We start from the raw sequence: 17,104 nt of genomic DNA, 5'->3' as shown, positions 1-17,104 counted from the left end.
GGGGTGTTTTTCCGCAGGAGGGGAGGCAAGTTGATGGCGATCTAATCAAATCACAGGGCATTCAGGGCACGAGAAACGGGCGGCGGGCATGACGTTTGGCAGCCGCCGCCGGGCCCTGCTCCGGCCGGCACCTGGCGAAATCTTGAGCTCAAGCCCACGGAACGGAATGCGAGAAACAGCCCCTCCATCCACCCCGCCAACGTCGCTGAATCTTATCTCATCCACATCCGCATTGACATCCACGCCACCGTCCGTCGCTCCAACTCGTTTCTTCACCTCCACCTAGCACCGAACCTCCCACCACGCACGCCGCAATCATGGCCTCCGCCGCCATGGACACCTCCAACGATGCCTCTACCACCACCGAGACCTTCCACGTTGGCACCCGCCGCTCCCTCCTCGCCCGCGTGCAAACCGACCAGATCGTCAGCCAACTGAAAAAGCACTGGCCCACACACAACTTTGAGATCCACGCCATGGCCACGACGGCCGACAACGACCTCAAAACCGCCCTGTACAAATTCAACGAGAAATCGCTCTGGACCGCCGAGCTGGAACTCAAGCTCCAGGCCGGCGAGCTCGACTTCATCGTCCACTCGCTCAAGGACATGCCCACGCAGCTCCCCGCCGACTGCTCACTCGGGGCTGTGACCGCGCGCAACGACCCTCGCGACGCCCTCGTCGTCAAACCCACCCTCGCCGCCTCCATCCGCACTCTCGCCGACCTCCCCTCCGGCGCCGTCGTCGGCACCAGCTCCCTCCGCCGCGTCGCCCAGCTCAAGCGCCACTTCCCGCACCTCGCCTTCGCCGACGTCCGCGGCAACATCGGCACCCGCCTGGCCAAGCTCGACGACCCCGACAGCGAGTACAGCGCCATCGTCATCGCCGTCGCGGGCCTCGAGCGCCTCGGCCTGACCGACCGCATCACCTCCTACCTCAGCAAAGACAACGGCGGCATGCTGCACGCCGTCGGCCAAGGAGCACTAGGCGTCGAGATCAAGTCCGCCGACGAGCGGACCAAGAAGCTCCTCGCGCCCATCGTCTGCGAGCGCACGATGCGCGCCGCCCTCGTCGAGCGCGGCGTCCTGCGCACCCTCGAGGGCGGCTGCAGCGTGCCGATCGGCGTCGAGACCTCCTGGCTGTCGAAGAAGACCTCGCTGACGAGCAACGCAGGCACGGGCGTCGGCGTCGGCGTCAAGCCCGCGGAAGAGTACCACCACCTTACGGGTGTGGCGCAGGAGCCGACGGGCTCGCAGATGGGCATGACGACTTCGACGAACGCGGCGGCGCGCGACGACGTCAGCGATGGGCTGACGGACGAGCTGGACGTGCGGGCGATCGTGGTCAGTCTGGACGGGCAGAAGGCGGCGGAGGTGAGCGTGCAGAGGCGGATTGCGTCGAGGGAGGACGCCGAGGAGTTTGGCATTGAGGTTGCGAGGATGCTGGTTGCGAAGGGCGCGGATAAGATTCTGGAGGAGATTACGCTGAACAGGGAGATTATTGAGAAGCAGGAGGGTGCGTAAACGAGGTTGGAAACAACGCTGGTAGGATGGGGGGATAAAGGTAAGATGCTCTGCGGCTCTTGATGAGGCTCTGGATTATCTCTCGCGGCATGGTCGTGTGAAAAGCGGACGGCGACCATGGCGCCACTCGCGGAAAGAGGGAATACTTGCAGAGCACCACGAGAAGCCCGATGGAGTTCTAGTTCCGCTTTGGGCTCAAGCATACGATGGGAAAGATCAACGCGCTAGCTGCTGGCATATAAAAGGGGATCGCTTTTTTTCTTTTACTCGCAACTGCATTTCTTCGGTCGACAAAAAGCGAGGAGTTCCATTGATTGAATGGACATTCAAAAGCGAAAGATGAGTGGAAGAGCAGTAGATACATGCATTCACGTCACGAGCATAAAGATATATGTGCATGAGTATCGCAATTTGAGCAAACGGTGAAACATTCAGTGAATAACAAAGTAAGGTATCAAATCGTCCTATCGTTACTCCTTCGGTGTGCCGTCTCCAAACAAAACATCCCGCAATCGCCGACTATCCTCACTCCAGTTCTCCCCTATCTCAGTGCTTGTGAACCTTCTCCTTAATCTTCTCAACCAGACTATGCTTCTTCTTGTGCCCAGACGACGACGTCGACTCCGACGGCGACGCCGTCGACGCGCCCGCGCCCGAATCCACACTCTCCCTCTCCTTCTCCTTCTCCAGCCCAGCCGTGCTCCCCAACCCGCCAGCAGTGCCCACGTTCCGCGCCGTGTTCGCGCCCGTCTCGCCGCCCAGTCCACCGGCGCCCACGCCAGCCGCGGCCCCCTCGGCCGAGAAGCTCTTGCGCTCCTCGTACGCGTCTTCGCCGATCTTCTTGCCGCCCGCCAGCGGGATCGCGTCCGGGTTGATGCCGCTGTGCTCGCTGCCTTTGGCGGCCGGTTTGAGCGGCGCGTTGCTGTGGTCTGGCTTGTCGACGGGCGCGATGGAGGCTTTGCTGGGCGGCAGCGAGTGCGAGGGCGCGCCGGTGCCGGCGCTGGCGTTCGGGATGGGCTGCGTCGCGTGCATGGGATCGCTGGAGGGGCTGCTGGTTGCTGTTGTCAGGGAGGGGTCTGTGGGGGCCAGGTCAGTGCTGTGGCCTTTGGGGACGTTGGTTGGGAGGTGGTTGGGCGGGTGGGAGGCTGCGTGGGAGAGGGTCGGGGCTTCGTCAGAGGTTGCGGTGGGTTGTTGCTCTGAGGTGGTTTGGTTGGTGGTGGAGGTGTCGGTGTTGGATGTTGCGGCATTGTTGCTCTTGCCGCCGATGAAGGGGATGGCGGTGCTGAACCATGAGTTGGAACCAATGCCGCCTTGCTGGGGTGGAGCGTCTGCGGTCGAGTTCGACTGCTGGGGCTCGGTGGTGGTGGTGGTGGTGGTGCTGGTACCAGTGGTGGTGCCGGCGCTGGAGAGCTCGGCCGGTGTGCTGGTAGACTTACCACTGGTAGTCGTGTTGGTGGTGGAAGCGACGTTCGGAGTGGTAGAGTAGTCGTTTGCAGGGTCTGAATGAGTTGTTAGCTGGTTCTTACTTTCACACTCAAACAGCCGTGATCAAACTCACCAGTCTGCTGAGGTGCCTTTCCGCCTACGCTGGGCTCTAAGCCATTCGTTAGCGTTTGATCGTCTCATACAGGCAGCTCTAGGCAGAAAAGCGAACGTACCCTCGGCATTGCCCTGATCGTAAGGCTCGCCTGCTGTTCCGCTGCCAGTTACACCGCTGACAGGTTCACGACCTTGCTGGTCGGCGGTCGTGCCCAGACCAATGGCATTCTTGATAGCTTCCATTACTGCGTTCGATTGGGTATATTTATTGATTGGGTGTCTTGTCAAAAAAGCTGAGGATGTATGGTATGGAAAGAATGGGTGAAAGGATATCTTCAGATATGAGGTGGGTCGAGGTTTTGAAGGATGTAGAGGGCAGACCCTATGTGTCGACTCCAAACAAGGTGGAAGTGAGATGACGTCGTGAAGGACGTTCGAGTCTCCACAGAGCCGCAGCAAGCTGCCCCACCACGCGAGTGCACCTCATGGCCATCGCGTGATGAACATCCATGCGCTTTGCGACTGCTGCTGATGCGAATGTACGATAGATTATTACTATTACCAAATTTAATGCTTCCAATGCCAAACCATGTCAATATCATTAGACTCCTCCTTTCCAGTCGCAGGAACCCGATTATCAACTCCATCAGCGCACGCGACAGCACACCCGGCGAACGCTGACGACGTAAGATGGCTGGCAAGCCCTTGCTTCGCCTGCCTTGGCGGCCTTGTGACGCTACCTTACTTGGCCTGCGCTCGGCAAGCAATCAATGCACTTTCGAGACCTCACCCGATATGCAATCAGGCCTGCTTGCGATGACATCGATGGCAACCTGTGCCCGGCTGAATGCGTTTGGCCATCCTGCGATCGTTGCTTCATTGGCTCGATAAGGCGTCCAGTCTCTCCGTCAAGTCAGCCACGTCTGTGGCCTGAGCGTCCGCCTGCCCTGTTTGTTGCACGCACAGCTTGGTGCAAGTTGATGCCGAATCCGCGGTACGACTTGCTTGCTGCATTGTGAAGCTTGGTCTTTCACATGGCACTTCGCCAGCATGTTGATGGAATGAGGCTGTCCAGCAACAGCACGTCGCGCGGTACTGCCGACCTTCCGTATCGACATCGCGCGTGCTTCTCGCGCTCTCAAGGCGCTCGCCGAAGGCGTCAAGTTTCCGTTCACCAACCTGGAGCAGCGCTCGTATCCGCAAGATCCATGTTCCACAGTCAATGCAAGATGCAGCTCTCCATGCTCTTCTCTTTGCACTGTTCGCATGCGGTCCGAACCCCCGTGCCCAGCACAATGGTTCGCAATCCAGAGGGTTGTCGCGTTGTCAATGAGTCCAGACCATCGCACCAATATTCCATCCGAAGGGATCCTCGTCCTTCGCGACCCTCAGCCCTTCCCCAACAACCCCTTCACCCTCTCAATCCTCCCCATAGCCCTCTCTAACCTCTCCAACCTGCGATTCCTTTCCCTCTCCCTCTCCTCAACCCTCTGCACCTTCATGGCAAACTTCGCATCCCTCGTCTCCAAAAACCGTATTCTTTCCCTCAATCTCGCAACCTCCCTCCTCTCCTCCGCCACCATCTCGTTCGCCTGCGAGAACAGCGACCCCGTCAACTCCTCGATCTCCGAGCTCATCTGCTCGACTTTGCTCTCGGCCGCCAACCGCCGCGCCTGCGACTGCGCCAGCTGCGATTCGAGCTCGCGCTCGCGTGACATGGGCGCCGTCGGTGCCATCGCAGACGGCTTGCGCGAGTGCATGATGAAGCTGCCGAAGCGAGCGAGCCCGACGCCCCCTGTGCCGTTGCCGGCGGCGGCGGCTTTGGCGCTCTCGGTCGTCGCTGTGCTGTCGAGCGAGTCGTTGCGTTTGCGCTCGTGGCGGAGTTGTGCGTTCAGGACGCGGATGTCGTTTTCATAGTCGGCGAAGCGTTGGGCTTTGTTGCGGGTTGCCTGGTTAGCTAGGGGATTTTTGAAGCATGTTCATAGTGAGACGTACAAGCGCTGGCGACCTTCTCGGTCATGTTGTGCAGCTCCTCTTCCAGCTCGCGCACTTTGGCCGTGTCGTCTGTGTTGTTCGTGCCGACGCTGAGGGCTGAATCGTGTGGTTTGCGCGCCTCGCCGCGCTCTTCCCAGTTGTTCGAGTCCATGATGGAGTATGTGGTGGCGGTCGTCCTTCGCACGATCGCATATGATGAGTCTTCCGCAAGACGTAGTGTCTCGTGTGATCGTGTCGCATACAGTCCCGCAGACTTCCAGAGGTATCGCAAGCGATAGTGAGCACCGTACGTACACCGACTATCAGCTCCAGCTCACGGATCCAGCAATTCCAGCAGCCCGCGACTTCGACAACGCATACAGCACAGCAGGAGTAAAGTAGGCTGCCGGCAAGCAAACGAGCGAAGGCAAAGCAAGCATGAAGAACAGCAGCCCTTGCCGGAGCGGCAGGCGAGCTCACACCTCCGGCGCAAGCAAGCCACCGGCGGTGTGTGATCGGCGCAAGGAGACGACGGGACCCTGGCGCCCGCTGGCGTGAAACTCACTCCAGTCGCGTGCCAGCCCCTAGCAACCGAAGTCTGTTTCGCAAGGCTCGGCCCGTCCGTATGCGCGCGGTAGAGTTCAGAGCCGCTTCCGTAATGTCTATCGTTAGGATTCTGTGAGAGAGGTAGTCTGCTCCATGAGTCCTTGCAGATTGGTCGACATACTCAACGTCGTAAGGAGCCACATAGATTCCATCATGTTCGAGCCTCGTCAAAACGTAGCGTAAAATAGCACCGCACGATCGGGTGCGCAAGCAGCCGTTCAGCGTGGCATAGACGACTACTCGAAGAACGAGGCCCCAACAACGCTCTCCATGGCGATGATAGTAGCCCTCGAGAACAAATCATCCCCGCGATCGAAGCGCGTCATCGTCCGGTGCCGGTCGGTACCAGCTCTAAGAACGACGCGGTCGACCAATAGAACCGCCGCCCCTCATTTGGTTGGTATCCAGTCAGCCAGAATCAGAAATCTAGGTACTTTTATCCTAACCACCAGACAATGGTGAAGAGGCTACTTGTTCCCGAGTCTCCCGGTATATGTGTAACGTCATGGTCCAAACCGAACGAGTCTAACACGATTCCCACGAACGTTCTAAAGAACGCTAGCAGCGCCTAACTCTTGACCCGCGTCACACCAACGACCCTAGGGTTTCCGGTATACTATCTTTAAGGAATCGAGGGTTTCGCGGCCGGTGCGTTTCATCCTTCTTGCGACATTTGGTGCGGCGGCTCAAGGAGCTTGGGGCTCGGCATTTGTGCTAGGGCTGCGTGGAGCTCTTCACGGTACACGATCCTACTTCACGGCACGCGAAATTGCAACGCTGCCGAGAAGTGTCGCGTATGGTTCGATCTGCTCGCTTAGCATCGATTGATCCATTCTTGAAAATTTGAGGATTCTGACTCGATTCGAACGTGAAGGCGTTCTGCAATCATAATTAGACCGCCTGCGCTGGTCATGCAATCTTCCGATACCTCTGCGTTCTTCCCCAGTCGCCAAATGCTGCCTGCGTAAAGAATGATTCTCTACGACCAAACCTCCAGCCGCTTGACCGCATCGACACTTGACCGATCCAGTCCTTGGTTGAACCTTTCCTCCGATCCGATCCATGCTATTCCAACCAACCAACCAACCAACCAACCAGCATACTCCAGACATCAAGTCGGAAGTCGACCAGAAGCGAAATCCGCAATAATTAATAAGACATATTTCCCCCAACATCGACATCTCTCAGTAAACCATCTACCTCTTCCTCCTAACAACATCCTCCTTCCCTTGCACATCCACCCTCGTAAACGGCGCCTGCGCATCGACGGGACTCACCGGCTGCCCGTTAAGCATCAAGCTCGGCTTCGGCTGCCCGTTCGCATTTCCCTCCGTCTTCTCCTCGACCTCCTCCTCTTCGTCCTCCTCGTCATCGCTCCTCTCGTCCTTCTGCACGCCGCTGAACAGCGCCCGATACAGGATGCGCAGGATCAGGAAGATCCAGAAGATATTGACCATCTGCAGCAGCGCCAGCAGCGCGAATGTGATCGACTGCGAGATCCAGCACTTGTACTGCTGCGTGTCCCAGTTGAGGACGTAGGAGCCGACGGTCGCGAATTCGCCGTTGGGTAGCATGGAGTACAGGATCTTGAGGTTGATGAAGTGGCGCATGTAGGACCAGACGCCGATGAAGGTGATGAAGTAGGGGATTGTCAGGGAGGAGTCGAGGTAGTTGAGGATTTTCGAGGTCTGTTGATTTTCATTAGTTCATTGTGAGGATATGCCTTGTCTTCACGCTCGAACTTACGGCCAAGAAGAAGTCGCTTATGTCATGCGTGATGTACACCGCGATACCCATGTAGGTGAAGTGGAAGCGGTAGCTGAGCCCGATGAGCGCGAGCGTGATGATGTGGTGCAGCACAAGCTCCTTGAAGTCTTTGCGCGGCTTCTCCAGCTGCAGCATCAGCACGATCGCCTGTTGCGCCCAGTACGCCGCCTGCAGCAGGTAGTAGGTCTTGAAGTACGACTCGTGCGCGCGGTGCGGGAAGCCCTCGTACATGCCCGTCGTGTTGAAGTACCAGACCGGCGTGCGCGACATGACCCACAGACCGAAGGGGCCGAAGACCGCAAAGTACATGGCCGTGTAGGCCTGCTCCATGAAGCGGGCCTGCTTGCCGCGGTTCTTGATGCCGGCGCGGATCGCGAGGGGAAGGATCAGGCGCTGCATGCAGAACTCGCGCGTGAACGTGAAGACGATGGTATAGAAGGCGACAAAGGCGAAGTCCTTCTTGCCCTTGCCATACTGGGTCGGGTTACCGATATGTGCGGGGAGAGTGTTGGTGCGCTCATGGAGGGCCGGGTTGGCGTAGGAGAGGTGCAGGGCCGGGTGTAGAGGGTTGTGTTCGCCAGGGGAAATGTAATAAGCGGCGAGCAGAACAAGGAGCAGTATCAAGGGTATGAGCCATGTATGCTTCAGAGAAACGCGCTTCAAACGCTTGACGAGGCTTTTCGCTTTGCGCCGCTTCGAGCGTTTCTGCGGAACATGTTGGTGTCAGCCTACAGTGCTGCTTGCGAGCGCATAAGGTATACTACGGATCAACATACACCGCTGGCCGCGTTCATCTCTTCTTGCCGTGTGGCCAACCCGCCCACGCCTGTGTCCCCTCTAGGGTCACTGCCCAAGCCCGAGCTCTTCCTTCTCCGTCCCACCATCCCCTGAGGTTGCGCGCTGCCGTTTTGCGATGTGAGACTTTTGGAAGGATTCGCGGAGATGGGAGGGAATGCCTCAGTCTTTGGGGGAGCCATGATCGCCAATACGGGTGCGTGTCTGCCGTGATTGTCGAAGAGACAAAAGTGAAAAGGAGGGGAGTCCAGGAAAACACCCGGCGTACTACCGACTGACAGGTGGGTGGATGCACGGAGGGAAGTAATTTAAAGTTCATTCGGAAGCTGCGGTTGCGGTTGCGCCAATCTCGGCCGAACCCACGCCCTCGGTGCGCCTCTCGACCCTGATTACTGCGGCCACGACGGGGTCGCATGGCGTTTGGCGTTGTGAGAAGGCGATCGCTGACATCGACGGCGCCCACCCACGCGTTCCGCATGTCTCTCTGCGCCAGTTGGCGAACCCTGGTTTTACATGCATCGCTGAAGCCTGCAAGTGACGCCACACATCCTCCGTGACACGCGACCCACGATTTGTAAGCTGACAAGAAGGTAAAATTGTGTGTTGCACTGTTTGCAAGTAAAGTCGAGAAAGTGTTCATTATCATACGCATAGTAAAACCAACCGCTGGGTATCTATAAGCTGTCGCTATCCCGTATCCGTGACTCCTCGAACTCCATACCTTACCATCCCGCTGACCGCAGAATGCGAGTGAAACCACGCTTATCGGGTGTGCGGTTGCCGACCTTTGCTCTTGAACGCACTCTTCTTCATGAAGTTGATCGGTATGACCTGGTTGGCCTTCTTACGGCTGAGGGCCTTTCTGCAAGCAGGGCAATTGCCAACTCCGCGGTCGTTATTCTTCTCCGACGCCATCAGAGCACGGGTGAGGCACTCGTGACAGAAGATGTGGCCTATTTGTTACGCGTTAGCGATATCTCTTGCGACAACCCACGAAGCGTAGCAACTCACCGCATGAGGAGGTAGTCGCGTTGGTATAGTTCTCCAAGCATATTATGCAGGTCCGCTTCCCGATCCTCGTCCCGCCCTCATCCTTGTTCTCTTCTTGTAGCTTGAGGGCGTCGCGCTGCTGTGCTTGCAGGAGCTCTTCTTCGGCCGATGGCGCCTCTTCTTGTACTTCCTCCTCTTTATACCCCTCTGTTGATCCAGGGGCGCGCTTTGTGCGCTTGTTTGCAGAGGCGTCATTCACTCCCGAGCTGTCTGAGCTGCGCTTCCTTGTGCGCGACTGCTCCAGGGCGCTGGCCGATGGCATGTTGGGCGATTGCGTGAGGTCTACGAGATCGTTGCCGTTGGAGTTGCGGGGCTGGCGCCGGCGCGAGGGAGCCATCGGGCCTTCGTCGTCGGTGTCTGAGTCGAGCACCTGGGAGCTGCTGGTGGCGTGCTGCTCTCGCGACTGATCGCCGGCTGAATTTGCGGCTTGTGGTTGTTGAAGGTTGGCGGGATCTACGCTCTCAGTGTTGCCGGAGTCTTGAGAAGGTCGTTGCCTGAACCTGGGGTCGTGGTCTGGATGTTGATTTGCAGGCGGCAAGTCTTGATCGTGTAAGGGCCACAGGATTGATGCAAGGTCGTGGTTGCTGCTCCAACGATGTACGGAGCGTGCTTCGGTTGCGTGTGGGGTGTGTAAGGGTCGGTTGTGGCTAGTCGCGAAAGCTGGTCGAGCGAGCAGATTGTCGTTGTTCACATGCCGAGGCGGCGCATGTGAAGAGTGTAGTGACTGGCTTCTTTGAGTGGGAGGGTACGCTGGAGGAGGTTCGTCCCAAGTGTCCGACGACCTGGTCACGCGTCAGCCTTGGGGAGGCTTTGATACATATTTCACTTCTCCAGTGACTTACCAGTGCTCGCCAACGCCGTTCTCACCATACAGTCCGCCCTCTGCGACAGGATCGAAGCTCCATTCCGCCGCCATCTGATGAAGCGCTCACAAGCCCCCTTGCCTAAAGCAGGTAGGAATGAAAAGACAACCACAGTAAATACGAACGCATGTGCATGTACTGTTGGTCTCCGCAGATCGAAATCGCAAAGACGACGAAATGAGAAGCACAATCGCAAGCACACTTCGGAAAGCGCTTGAGCATCGCCGTGGGAATGACGCGATCCCCTGCAAATCAGCCCTGTCCCCCGCTGATCGAGGCGCAAAGCTTCGAGGCTAGCGCGGCGCCAGCGAGGTTTATGCGACCTCGGTCGAGACTTTTCTTCTGACGCAGCGTGTATGGCAATTCGTGGAACATCTGGATAGGGACGGCATAGACACCACATACTTATCTCCCGCCTCATTATCCTCCGTGGCTTCTCCACTCAGAGCCGCGGCGTTTCTCGCCCGCCGGAATATTGGGTATGCTGTACTCTGACTGAAATCACGCGATAGCACTGACACGCGCAACACAGAAGCATGGGTGCCGCCCCAGTCGAGTCGTCCTCAATCCTTGGTCACCTCAAGCCTACACCCACACCAGCACCTCCTCCCGAAGTCGTCACCACACCATGCGATCCTTGGCCGCGACCGTACTACCTAGAGGACGGCCTCAGAAGAGTAGCGCCTTACCACTTCACATACAACACAAACTGCAAGCAGCGATGGCGGGGCAGGGAGATCCTCGAAATCTTTAAGGACGAGTTTCGGGACAGACCGCAAGAGTACTATGTACGTCGCTGCGCGCGAAGCTCATGTAACCAGACCATACCGTCTGACTAACACGGTCAGGAAGCTGCTATGAAATCCGGCGCAATCCACATCAACGGCAAACCCGTGCCCTCGCCTACAACGACAGTCAAGAACGGCGACATAATCAGCCACACGCTCCACCGCCACGAGCCGCCTGTAACAGGCAAGCCCATCGCCATCGTCCACGAAGACGACGACATGATCGTCATCAACAAGCCCGCAGGCGTCCCCGTCCACCCCGCCGGCCGCTACAACTACAACTCCGTGATCGAAATCATGCGCGCCGAACGCGGCCACGGTTGGAACCCGATGCCCTGCAACCGCCTCGACCGCCTGACCAGCGGCGTCATGTTCATCGCGAAGCACAAAAAGGCTGCCGAGACGCTCGGCGTCAAGATCATGGGCCGCACCATCCGCAAGGAGTACGTCGCACGCGTGAGAGGCGAGTTTCCCACGGAGGAAGTCGTCTGCGAGCAGCCATTGCTCCAGATATCGCCTAAGCTCGGCCTCAACCGCGTGCGCGCCACCGGCAAGTCGGCACGGACGGTGTTCCGTCGCATGGCGTACTATCCGCCGGGCGAGGGCGAGGGTAATCGCGATGGATACAGTATTGTGCGCTGCTTGCCGTTGACGGGTCGCACGCACCAGATCCGCGTGCATTTGCAGTTCTTGGGCCATCCGATCAGCAACGACCCGATCTACAGCAACCAGAGGGTGTTCGGCGCAGACCTGGGCGCGAACTGTGCCTCGGGTGACGACGATGAGTCGGTCATGGAGCGCCTGAGCCGTATGGGGAAGGAAGAGGTCGCGGAGGCGGTGGCGTATCACGATGAGATGGTGGACGAGTATAATCGCAAGAAGGCGGAGAAGCTGACGGGCGAGAAGTGTGAGGTGTGTGATACAGAGCTTTACTCTGACCCTGGCGAGCACGAGCTGGGAATCTATCTGCACGCGAAGAGGTACGCGTGTATGGGCGATACTTGGAGCTACGAAACAGAGCTGCCGGAGTGGGCGCTGCCACCCCCCGGTGTCGAGGGCCCTACGGTTCCGACTGAGGAGAGTGACCCTCTTGCTGCTGAGGTTGCGAAACTGGATTTGGAAGATGGAAAAGAGGAGTCTTCCAAGAGCAAGGAGCAACGGACTGCCGCTCAGTCATAGCAACCGTAGAAGCCATCTGGCTTGATACCATGGTTCGACTTGTACATGAATACAATGCATGATACGAGATGCTTGTACACTGGACTTTGTGATGTAATCTATCAATGCAATCATGATTGCAATTATCTTACAAGACCAGCTTTTGCCGTAGTCTTTGATGATGTGCTTTTCGTCTTAGGCCATAATAATAGCCATTCCACAATTCAATTCTCATGAGAACTCCTCTAGAGCTCGTCCTTACCGCCCTCAGAGCCCTTGAAGACATTGAGGATGTTGCTCCTCTTCATCAGATCGTCCATCTTGTCAGCCGTGAGGCCACCCTTCTTCAGCAGGTTCTGCAGCCTAGTCAACTCCTTCTCGACGTATCCGGCGTTCTCCTCGCTCTTCTTCGCGACCTTGCTGTAGTAGTCCGCGTAGCTATCCTTGGCCGCAGCAGCAGCCTTCTCAAGCTCTGCCTGCGCCTTCTCGCCACCGCTGCGCAGCGAGCGAACGATCTCGTCCAGGGACGGGATCGTGCCTGCGAGCGCGGACAGACCGCCACCGACGGTACGCTGAGTGCCGGCCTTGTCGTTTAGGAATGCCACGAGATCAGCCTCGCTGCGGCCGCCGGTGTAGGGCACCGCTTCGCTGGAGCCAGCGGGGTAGTACTTGATCGTAGGGTAGGACTTGACACCGGCTTCCTGCGCGGTGGCTTTGGCATTGGGGGCCTCGCAGTCGACTTTAGCGACGAGCACGCCGGACTCCTGTGCGAAGTCGGTCGCGAGCTTCTCCCAGGTCGGGGCGAGGGATTTGCAGTCTGGCATTGGAGGGTTAGCGTTTCTCGTCCAATGAGACTGCTCATAGCGAGAGGTAGAACTCACGGCCACACCAAGGCGCAGTGAACGCAACGAGCGCATCCTGTCCAGCGCCAATCTTCTCCTTGAACGTGGTATCCGTCAACATCTCCACAGCGCTGGGCGCCGCCTTCTTCGCCTTGGTCTTCACACCGGTTTTGGACGTAACAAATGCGCTCAAGCTCTCCAAATCACGCCCACTCTTGTAGTCCTCGGGCTTATCGGACTTGCCATCGAACCACTTGAGGGTCGGGAAGCCCTGCACTCCCCACTTGCGGCCGAGCTCCTTGTGCGCATCGGCATCGACCTTGGCGATGGTGACCTTGTCGTCGGCGTGCTCGAAGGCCGCCGCCAGCTCCTCGTACACGGGCGCCAGCGTCTTGCAGTGTCCGCACCACGGCGCGAAGAACTCGACCAGCGCGGGCTTGCCGGACTTGAGCACGACTTCGTCGAAGTTGCCCGGCAGCAGATCTTTGACCGCCGAGGCGGAGGCGCCTGTGAGAGCCAGAGCCGCTGTGAAGAAGGAGGGAATCCGGACCATGGTTGTTGTGTTTCCAGGTTTGGGATGGGTGGTGGAGAAGAGTTGCTGTCGGTGGTTTATCTTTATAAGCGCTCGGGGAAGGTGGGATGACGTTGGACCCTGGAGGCTGAAGACAGCTGGTCCTCGCACGCCTCGGTGGAAGCTGGCCGTCCATCGCCTCTAACACCACGTCTTTATGATAGTTTTGACATGATACATTTCCAATAAAAAATCACCTCACGTGTCAGTTTCATCCCAGCATGGCCCCTTCGAATCGGCTGCTATGTCGATTTTGGAATGCTGTCGTGTCTACAGGTTAGGCAGTGTCGCAGCTGCTTTTGTTCCCTCGAAAGCATGTATGCTCCTCCCCATCTAAGGATCTCAGGGAGCGAGGCGACATCTTTATACCGTCTTCTCCGAAAGAACAAACAATAAATAAAATAGATAACTGTTGACTCGAGATTCTGCCATATGCAACATCCCACTAGCAACCGCTGCTGACCGACAAATAAGATACCGAGCTCGCCCCCCATCGTCTAGGTGAAGTGAAGTAGCGGTTTTGGCGAATATACGCGCGCGCGCTCGCGGCTTTGAAAATAAAATAATAAAATTGACTCGACTTTCTCCAATATGCGAGCATCCGCTAGCGTCTTTACTTCCGTGCCCAATCATCAATCTCGCTCTCTTGCGCTTTTGCGCGCGGTGTCACGCATGTGATGGGACGTGAAGTTACGCGTTTCGCTACCGCGGAGCGACGGCGGCAGATAGCCCTTGGGCCGGGAGACTTGACATGCTTCCAACTCAGATTTAACATTTGACAAGTGCGGGTGTATGCATGACCTACCACTGGCGTTTCTCGTCCGGCAATCGGTCGACCATGGCCACAATGGTCAATTGCCATGGCAGACACCAGGCATACTACAGTCCACAGTATTGACAGCACTACCTCATGAATCCTTCGGTCTCAGTCGCAGCGCTTTCCCGGATACGTATGGATAGTGGACCGCAATTGTTTGCAGATATGGAAGAACGATATTCGCATAATTTTGCGATGATCAGGTGGCCACTCTGAGCGATCTTTTGACCTGAGATGTTGATTGTTACCGCGGGTACACATCGGTTCTTGTTGCACTTATCAATTTCCAGCACTAGAGAGCACGGTGTTTAGAAAGTGCATCCTTCGCGTCTCCGCTAGTTCAGGTCATCGTTTCGGATTCTTCCATCATCTCCACTGTCAACATTTGGGTTGCAAGGAACTCGGATGAGCGGCAGATCAAGTCTGCGCTGGTAGTGTGATATAACGGAGGGCACACCAGCCTCCAAGCCACCCCTCAATCCTCTTACCACTCTATCTCAGGCAATCCAAAATGCCAGAGACAGCATCGATCGAATGCTGTACCGAATTCAAGAGAATCCAGGTAAGAATGGCCCCTGATACGTGTGCGGCGTTGACTCACACATGTCCAGCAACCGTCAGGATCATCTCGACCATCATAATCGGACTGGGTCTTTGCTCTCTTAGGTACGCCGCAGTCTCTTACTTCGACAGATACTGTAAAGTTTAACATCCTGTAGCCTCACTGGCCCGCTGATCTCTGCCATCTATATCCTCACAAGTGCAAGTGCCCACTTTCGAGTACCAATGACTCCGACGGATTCGTGCAGCATAGCGTGGAGTTTGACCCTGATGAGCTCCTCGGCCAAATTTGTCTTCGAGAACTGGCCCAATTGGCGGTCGTCGGATGAAAATGGTGGAACAATTGCCCTCTGCGTTGCTGGAGTGTTGATTCTTATTGGCATGAAAGGGCTTGAGCTGCTAAATAACTTGTCCTGAAATGCCAATACCGTTGCGGTAGTGTGCTTTGCTGATCAGTAATGAAATATCAACGGCGCAGTTGCATCATGCAGGGCGTTCGGAACAATGGCTTGGTGCGATGCGCATTAGTATTGCGCAAGACGCGAACTCCTGTCGTCACGTACGACCGTTATGCGGGAGCGGCGTGTTCGCATGGTAGGGCAAGCGATGGCGGGTGGCGTTAGCGCGCTTTTGCGCTATACATAGGGCGCCGGGGCAACAAGCCGGCCCGTGCTGCCTCTCCTAGCCACGTCCCTGCCTCCTCTCTGGCGCTTCAACCGCGCGAATTGAAGACACCGGCCACGCGCATTCACTCTCGTTACATATCGCCCGCCCGCGCTCGTCGACGCCCGCGCCCTTCGTTCTGCGACACCTCTACCGATCTTTGCACCGCTGGCAGCTCGTCCACGCGTCGACACCTGCTCGACACCTCGACACCTCCGCCCTCACACTCGCTCACGCCCACGCCGTCACCATGGCCTTCGGCGACTTCTCCTCGATATGCGATAGCACACCTCTGCCGCTCTGCCCTCTCGTGGGCTCTCAGTCGCCCATCACTGGAAGCCACTTCACCCAGTCGCAATGCTACTCCCGGTCCATCGAGCTGGCAAACACCATCATCTTCCAGGGCGCCGCCGGGTTTGCCCACATCATAGCCCTGATCATGCTCGTGATCATGATCATTCACGTCAGAAGCAAATTCACCGCCGTCGGTACGTCTAAAAACTGGAGTCGAGAGAAGCAAGCATACGTGGAGAGGTCGGAATCACGGAAAAGGAGCAGTCTGGGAAAGCTACAGAAAAGAAGGTTTTCATGCTAACTCGGATATTACAGGCCGCAAGGAAATCACAACATTCTTCTACCTCTACACGCTCCTCACAATCTGCTCGCTCATCATCGACTGCGGCGTCGTACCACCTGGATCGGATGCCTACCCCTACTTCGTTGCTGTACAGTGCGGCCTCGCAAGTTCGACCTGCATTTGCTTGATGATCAACGGCTTCGTTGGGTTCCAGCTCTATGAGGATGGCACCACTCTGTCGGTCTGGCTGCTGCGCATCTGCAGCTTGTCCATGTTCATCATCAGCTTTGTGGTCGCCTTGCTCACCTTCAAGGGCTGGGGTGGCCTGAGCCCGGACAGCACCGTCGCACTTTTCGTGGTTGTCTACATCTTCTCGGCCATCTTCCTCTTCGTCTACATCGTCATGCAGATTATGCTAGTTATGGGCACCCTGCAGGAGCGTTGGCCGCTGTGGCACATTGGATTCGGCGTTGCAGCTTTTGTCATCGGACAGATTCTGCTTTACGCATTCTCGGAGACCATCTGCGACAACGTGCAGCACTACATGGACGGTCTCTTCTTTGCGACTCTCTTGAACCTGCTTGCAGTCATGATGGTTTACAAGGTAAATTTACGTCCATCCGTCTTGTCATTTTTCAAACTAACAAATTCTCCAGTTCTGGGACGCCATCACCCAAGAAGACCTCGAATTTTCTGTCGGCCAACGGCCAAACAACTGGGAAGTCAAGGATCTTCTCTCCCACGGCGACGACTCCGATGTTCGCCGCAACACCTTCTACGACAACTCCGACTTCGCCTCCAGCAGCTACCACCAGCAACAGTATGGCCACCGAAACAGCACGTACGGCGGCTACTGATCGCGGATTTTTCGTTGTCGATCTCGTCTTCACTTCTTTCGAAACAAGACAAAAGAGGAAATTCGTACTTCTCGAATCTCTCGTCTTTTCTCTTTTTTCGTTCGAGTCCCGAAAGTTCTCGCCTTAATTTCTACGACTCTCAGCCTTTCTTCC

At 57.0% G+C, this 17,104-nt stretch overlaps 8 protein-coding genes across 8 annotated transcripts; 3 read left to right on the top strand and 5 right to left on the bottom strand.

The window, feature by feature from the left end:
* Positions 1-317: 317 nt before the first annotated feature.
* On the top strand, positions 318-1,523 carry WHR41_06735 (uncharacterized protein; the record flags this gene model as incomplete). The annotated part of the gene is made up of 1 exon (XM_069375340.1): positions 318-1,523. The coding sequence occupies one exon, from the start codon at positions 318-320 to the stop codon at positions 1,521-1,523; it is 1,206 nt and encodes a 401-aa protein (XP_069227437.1).
* Positions 1,524-2,069: 546 nt separating this feature from the next.
* On the bottom strand, positions 2,070-3,534 carry WHR41_06734 (uncharacterized protein; the record flags this gene model as incomplete). Its single annotated transcript, XM_069375339.1, has 4 exons — positions 3,182-3,534; positions 3,082-3,117; positions 2,960-3,022; positions 2,070-2,599 (listed from the first exon to the last, which is right to left on the bottom strand). The coding sequence occupies exons 1-4, from the start codon at positions 3,303-3,305 to the stop codon at positions 2,070-2,072; spliced, it is 753 nt and encodes a 250-aa protein (XP_069227436.1). The 5' UTR covers positions 3,306-3,534.
* A 916-nt stretch (positions 3,535-4,450) lies between these two features.
* Positions 4,451-5,500, bottom strand: WHR41_06733 (uncharacterized protein; the record flags this gene model as incomplete). Its single annotated transcript, XM_069375338.1, has 2 exons — positions 5,058-5,500; positions 4,451-4,995 (listed from the first exon to the last, which is right to left on the bottom strand). The coding sequence occupies exons 1-2, from the start codon at positions 5,206-5,208 to the stop codon at positions 4,451-4,453; spliced, it is 696 nt and encodes a 231-aa protein (XP_069227439.1). The 5' UTR covers positions 5,209-5,500.
* An 896-nt stretch (positions 5,501-6,396) lies between these two features.
* On the bottom strand, positions 6,397-8,454 carry WHR41_06732 (uncharacterized protein). The gene is made up of 3 exons (XM_069375337.1): positions 8,186-8,454; positions 7,389-8,114; positions 6,397-7,330 (listed from the first exon to the last, which is right to left on the bottom strand). Exons 1-3 carry the CDS (start codon positions 8,384-8,386, stop codon positions 6,839-6,841), a joined length of 1,419 nt encoding a protein of 472 aa, XP_069227438.1. The 5' UTR covers positions 8,387-8,454; the 3' UTR covers positions 6,397-6,838.
* Positions 8,455-8,823: 369 nt separating this feature from the next.
* Positions 8,824-10,280, bottom strand: WHR41_06731 (uncharacterized protein). The gene is made up of 3 exons (XM_069375336.1): positions 10,097-10,280; positions 9,216-10,036; positions 8,824-9,157 (listed from the first exon to the last, which is right to left on the bottom strand). The coding sequence occupies exons 1-3, from the start codon at positions 10,168-10,170 to the stop codon at positions 8,967-8,969; spliced, it is 1,086 nt and encodes a 361-aa protein (XP_069227441.1). The 5' UTR covers positions 10,171-10,280; the 3' UTR covers positions 8,824-8,966.
* WHR41_06730 (uncharacterized protein) lies at positions 10,133-12,209 on the top strand. The gene is made up of 3 exons (XM_069375335.1): positions 10,133-10,596; positions 10,650-10,905; positions 10,966-12,209. The coding sequence occupies exons 2-3, from the start codon at positions 10,654-10,656 to the stop codon at positions 12,082-12,084; spliced, it is 1,371 nt and encodes a 456-aa protein (XP_069227440.1). The 5' UTR covers positions 10,133-10,596; positions 10,650-10,653; the 3' UTR covers positions 12,085-12,209.
* WHR41_06729 (uncharacterized protein) lies at positions 12,081-13,508 on the bottom strand. Its single transcript, XM_069375334.1, has 2 exons — positions 12,945-13,508; positions 12,081-12,880 (listed from the first exon to the last, which is right to left on the bottom strand). The coding sequence occupies exons 1-2, from the start codon at positions 13,456-13,458 to the stop codon at positions 12,309-12,311; spliced, it is 1,086 nt and encodes a 361-aa protein (XP_069227378.1). The 5' UTR covers positions 13,459-13,508; the 3' UTR covers positions 12,081-12,308.
* A 2,073-nt stretch (positions 13,509-15,581) lies between these two features.
* WHR41_06728 (uncharacterized protein) lies at positions 15,582-17,026 on the top strand. Its single transcript, XM_069375333.1, has 3 exons — positions 15,582-16,005; positions 16,127-16,698; positions 16,751-17,026. Exons 1-3 carry the CDS (start codon positions 15,768-15,770, stop codon positions 16,949-16,951), a joined length of 1,011 nt encoding a protein of 336 aa, XP_069227379.1. The 5' UTR covers positions 15,582-15,767; the 3' UTR covers positions 16,952-17,026.
* Positions 17,027-17,104: the final 78 nt, after the last annotated feature.

This window comes from Cladosporium halotolerans (genome assembly GCF_011745625.1).
Source record: "Cladosporium halotolerans strain TM138-S3 chromosome Unknown Sca27, whole genome shotgun sequence".
In the NCBI taxonomy this organism is placed as follows: Eukaryota; Fungi; Ascomycota; class Dothideomycetes; order Cladosporiales; family Cladosporiaceae; genus Cladosporium; species Cladosporium halotolerans.
Note: the sequence above shows the minus strand (reverse complement) of the source record. Positions and strands in the feature narration are given on the sequence as shown.

Bases quoted from the DNA above. Each gene is read 5' to 3' on its own strand.
- WHR41_06729 (XM_069375334.1), bottom strand. From the start codon at position 13,458: ATGGTCCGGATTCCCTCCTTCTTCACAGCGGCTCTGGCTCTCACAGGC. The intron at 12,881-12,944 runs GTGAGTTCTACC...CTCCAATGCCAG, and splicing joins CACTGCGCCTTGGTGTGGCC to ACTGCAAATCCCTCGCCCCG.
- WHR41_06730 (XM_069375335.1), top strand. From the start codon at position 10,654: ATGGGTGCCGCCCCAGTCGAGTCGTCCTCAATCCTTGGTCACCTCAAG. The intron at 10,906-10,965 runs GTACGTCGCTGC...TAACACGGTCAG, and splicing joins ACAGACCGCAAGAGTACTAT to GAAGCTGCTATGAAATCCGG.
- WHR41_06732 (XM_069375337.1), bottom strand. From the start codon at position 8,386: ATGGCTCCCCCAAAGACTGAGGCATTCCCTCCCATCTCCGCGAATCCT. The intron at 8,115-8,185 runs GTATGTTGATCC...CATGTTCCGCAG, and splicing joins AGATGAACGCGGCCAGCGGT to AAACGCTCGAAGCGGCGCAA. The intron at 7,331-7,388 runs GTAAGTTCGAGC...GAAAATCAACAG, and splicing joins TAAGCGACTTCTTCTTGGCC to ACCTCGAAAATCCTCAACTA.
- WHR41_06728 (XM_069375333.1), top strand. From the start codon at position 15,768: ATGGCCTTCGGCGACTTCTCCTCGATATGCGATAGCACACCTCTGCCG. The intron at 16,006-16,126 runs GTACGTCTAAAA...CGGATATTACAG, and splicing joins AAGCAAATTCACCGCCGTCG to GCCGCAAGGAAATCACAACA. The intron at 16,699-16,750 runs GTAAATTTACGT...CAAATTCTCCAG, and splicing joins CAGTCATGATGGTTTACAAG to TTCTGGGACGCCATCACCCA.
- WHR41_06731 (XM_069375336.1), bottom strand. From the start codon at position 10,170: ATGGCGGCGGAATGGAGCTTCGATCCTGTCGCAGAGGGCGGACTGTAT. The intron at 10,037-10,096 runs GTAAGTCACTGG...ACGCGTGACCAG, and splicing joins AACGGCGTTGGCGAGCACTG to GTCGTCGGACACTTGGGACG. The intron at 9,158-9,215 runs GTGAGTTGCTAC...CGTAACAAATAG, and splicing joins CGCGACTACCTCCTCATGCG to GCCACATCTTCTGTCACGAG.